The 1,044-nt window shown below is 56.4% G+C and overlaps 1 protein-coding gene across 1 annotated transcript; it reads left to right on the forward strand.

Annotated features, from left to right (window-relative positions):
• Nucleotides 1–527: 527 nt before the first annotated feature.
• On the forward strand, nucleotides 528–756 carry LOC104496175 (cysteine-rich and transmembrane domain-containing protein 1-like; the record flags this gene model as incomplete). The annotated part of the gene is given in 1 exon segment (XM_010139257.1): nucleotides 528–756. A coding segment is annotated over 1 exon segment (229 nt), but the record flags the coding sequence as incomplete, so codon positions are not given.
• Nucleotides 757–1,044: the final 288 nt, after the last annotated feature.

Genomic DNA, 1,044 nt, shown 5'->3' on the forward strand with positions numbered 1-1,044 from the left:
ACGAGCTCGCCGTCTCGCTCCGGAGCCGGTCTGAGGTGCAGACAATCAGCAGAAGTTAACGGACATTTGTGTTTGTTCTTTCTCCCATCGAGGCTGTCTGGAACCAGGCACATTCCTGCATGGTTTTCTTTTTATTCTTGGCAGAATCATGAGGGAATGGCCTCTAAAACTCTCCTGAACGCGGTGTAATCGTGAGTGGGAGCGGAGGATTTGGCTTTGCAGTTGCAGGACTGTGAATGTCGTGGGGCCAGCAGCTGCTGCGTGGCTGGAGGGCAGCGAGTCGCTGCCGCTGAGCTAAACTTGTGTCACACACACCGCTTCAGCTAAGTTTCTGCCCCTGCGATAGGGCTGAACGTGAACTGGCAGCCAGTTCTGAGACTGTGGGAGGTCTGATCCTCACTCATACCGTGGGGCGCTCTAGAGGGCGGTCTGGAATGGGGGTTAAAGGGTCATGGATGAAGCAGACAAAAGCAAACCAGATTTTCTGTTTGTCTTCCTTCTTCTGCAGGACAGAGTCTGCATCCCACATGAACTACGAAAACCCTCCACCGTACCCCGGCCCGGGCCCGACTGCCCCGTACCCACCCTATGCACAGCAGCCGGGTGGGCCTCCTGGCCCGTACCCAGGCTAACCTCCTGGACCCACGGGGCCGTACCAGCCGGGCCAGCCCGGTTATCAAGGTTATCCCCAGTACGGATGGCAAAACGCCCCTCCACCTCCAGGACCGGTGTATGCAGATGGGCCTAAAAACACAGGTAATGCCTCACAGCCGCGGTGTGGTGTGACCGCGACCCTTCCTGGCTGCAAACGCCAGAGTTCGTGTTGACCTTGAAGTGATACTGTCACCAGCATCCGGCCCCAGTGGGGTTGGGGGTGGGTGGAGACTCATTCACACCAGCAATTCTATTCGTAGCCTGTTGTCCCGCTTCGTTTTTGCTGTTGTGTGTCTCACGGTTCCCCAGCTGTTGGAAGATGCTGCTGAACATCCTTAACGCTGGTCTTTCAAGGGAATCCTCATCCCAAGGGGGTTCTACGTGCTTTTT

Source organism: Buceros rhinoceros, unplaced genomic scaffold (genome assembly GCF_000710305.1).
Source record: "Buceros rhinoceros silvestris isolate BGI_N320 unplaced genomic scaffold, ASM71030v1 scaffold6187, whole genome shotgun sequence".
In the NCBI taxonomy this organism is placed as follows: domain Eukaryota; kingdom Metazoa; phylum Chordata; class Aves; order Bucerotiformes; family Bucerotidae; genus Buceros; species Buceros rhinoceros.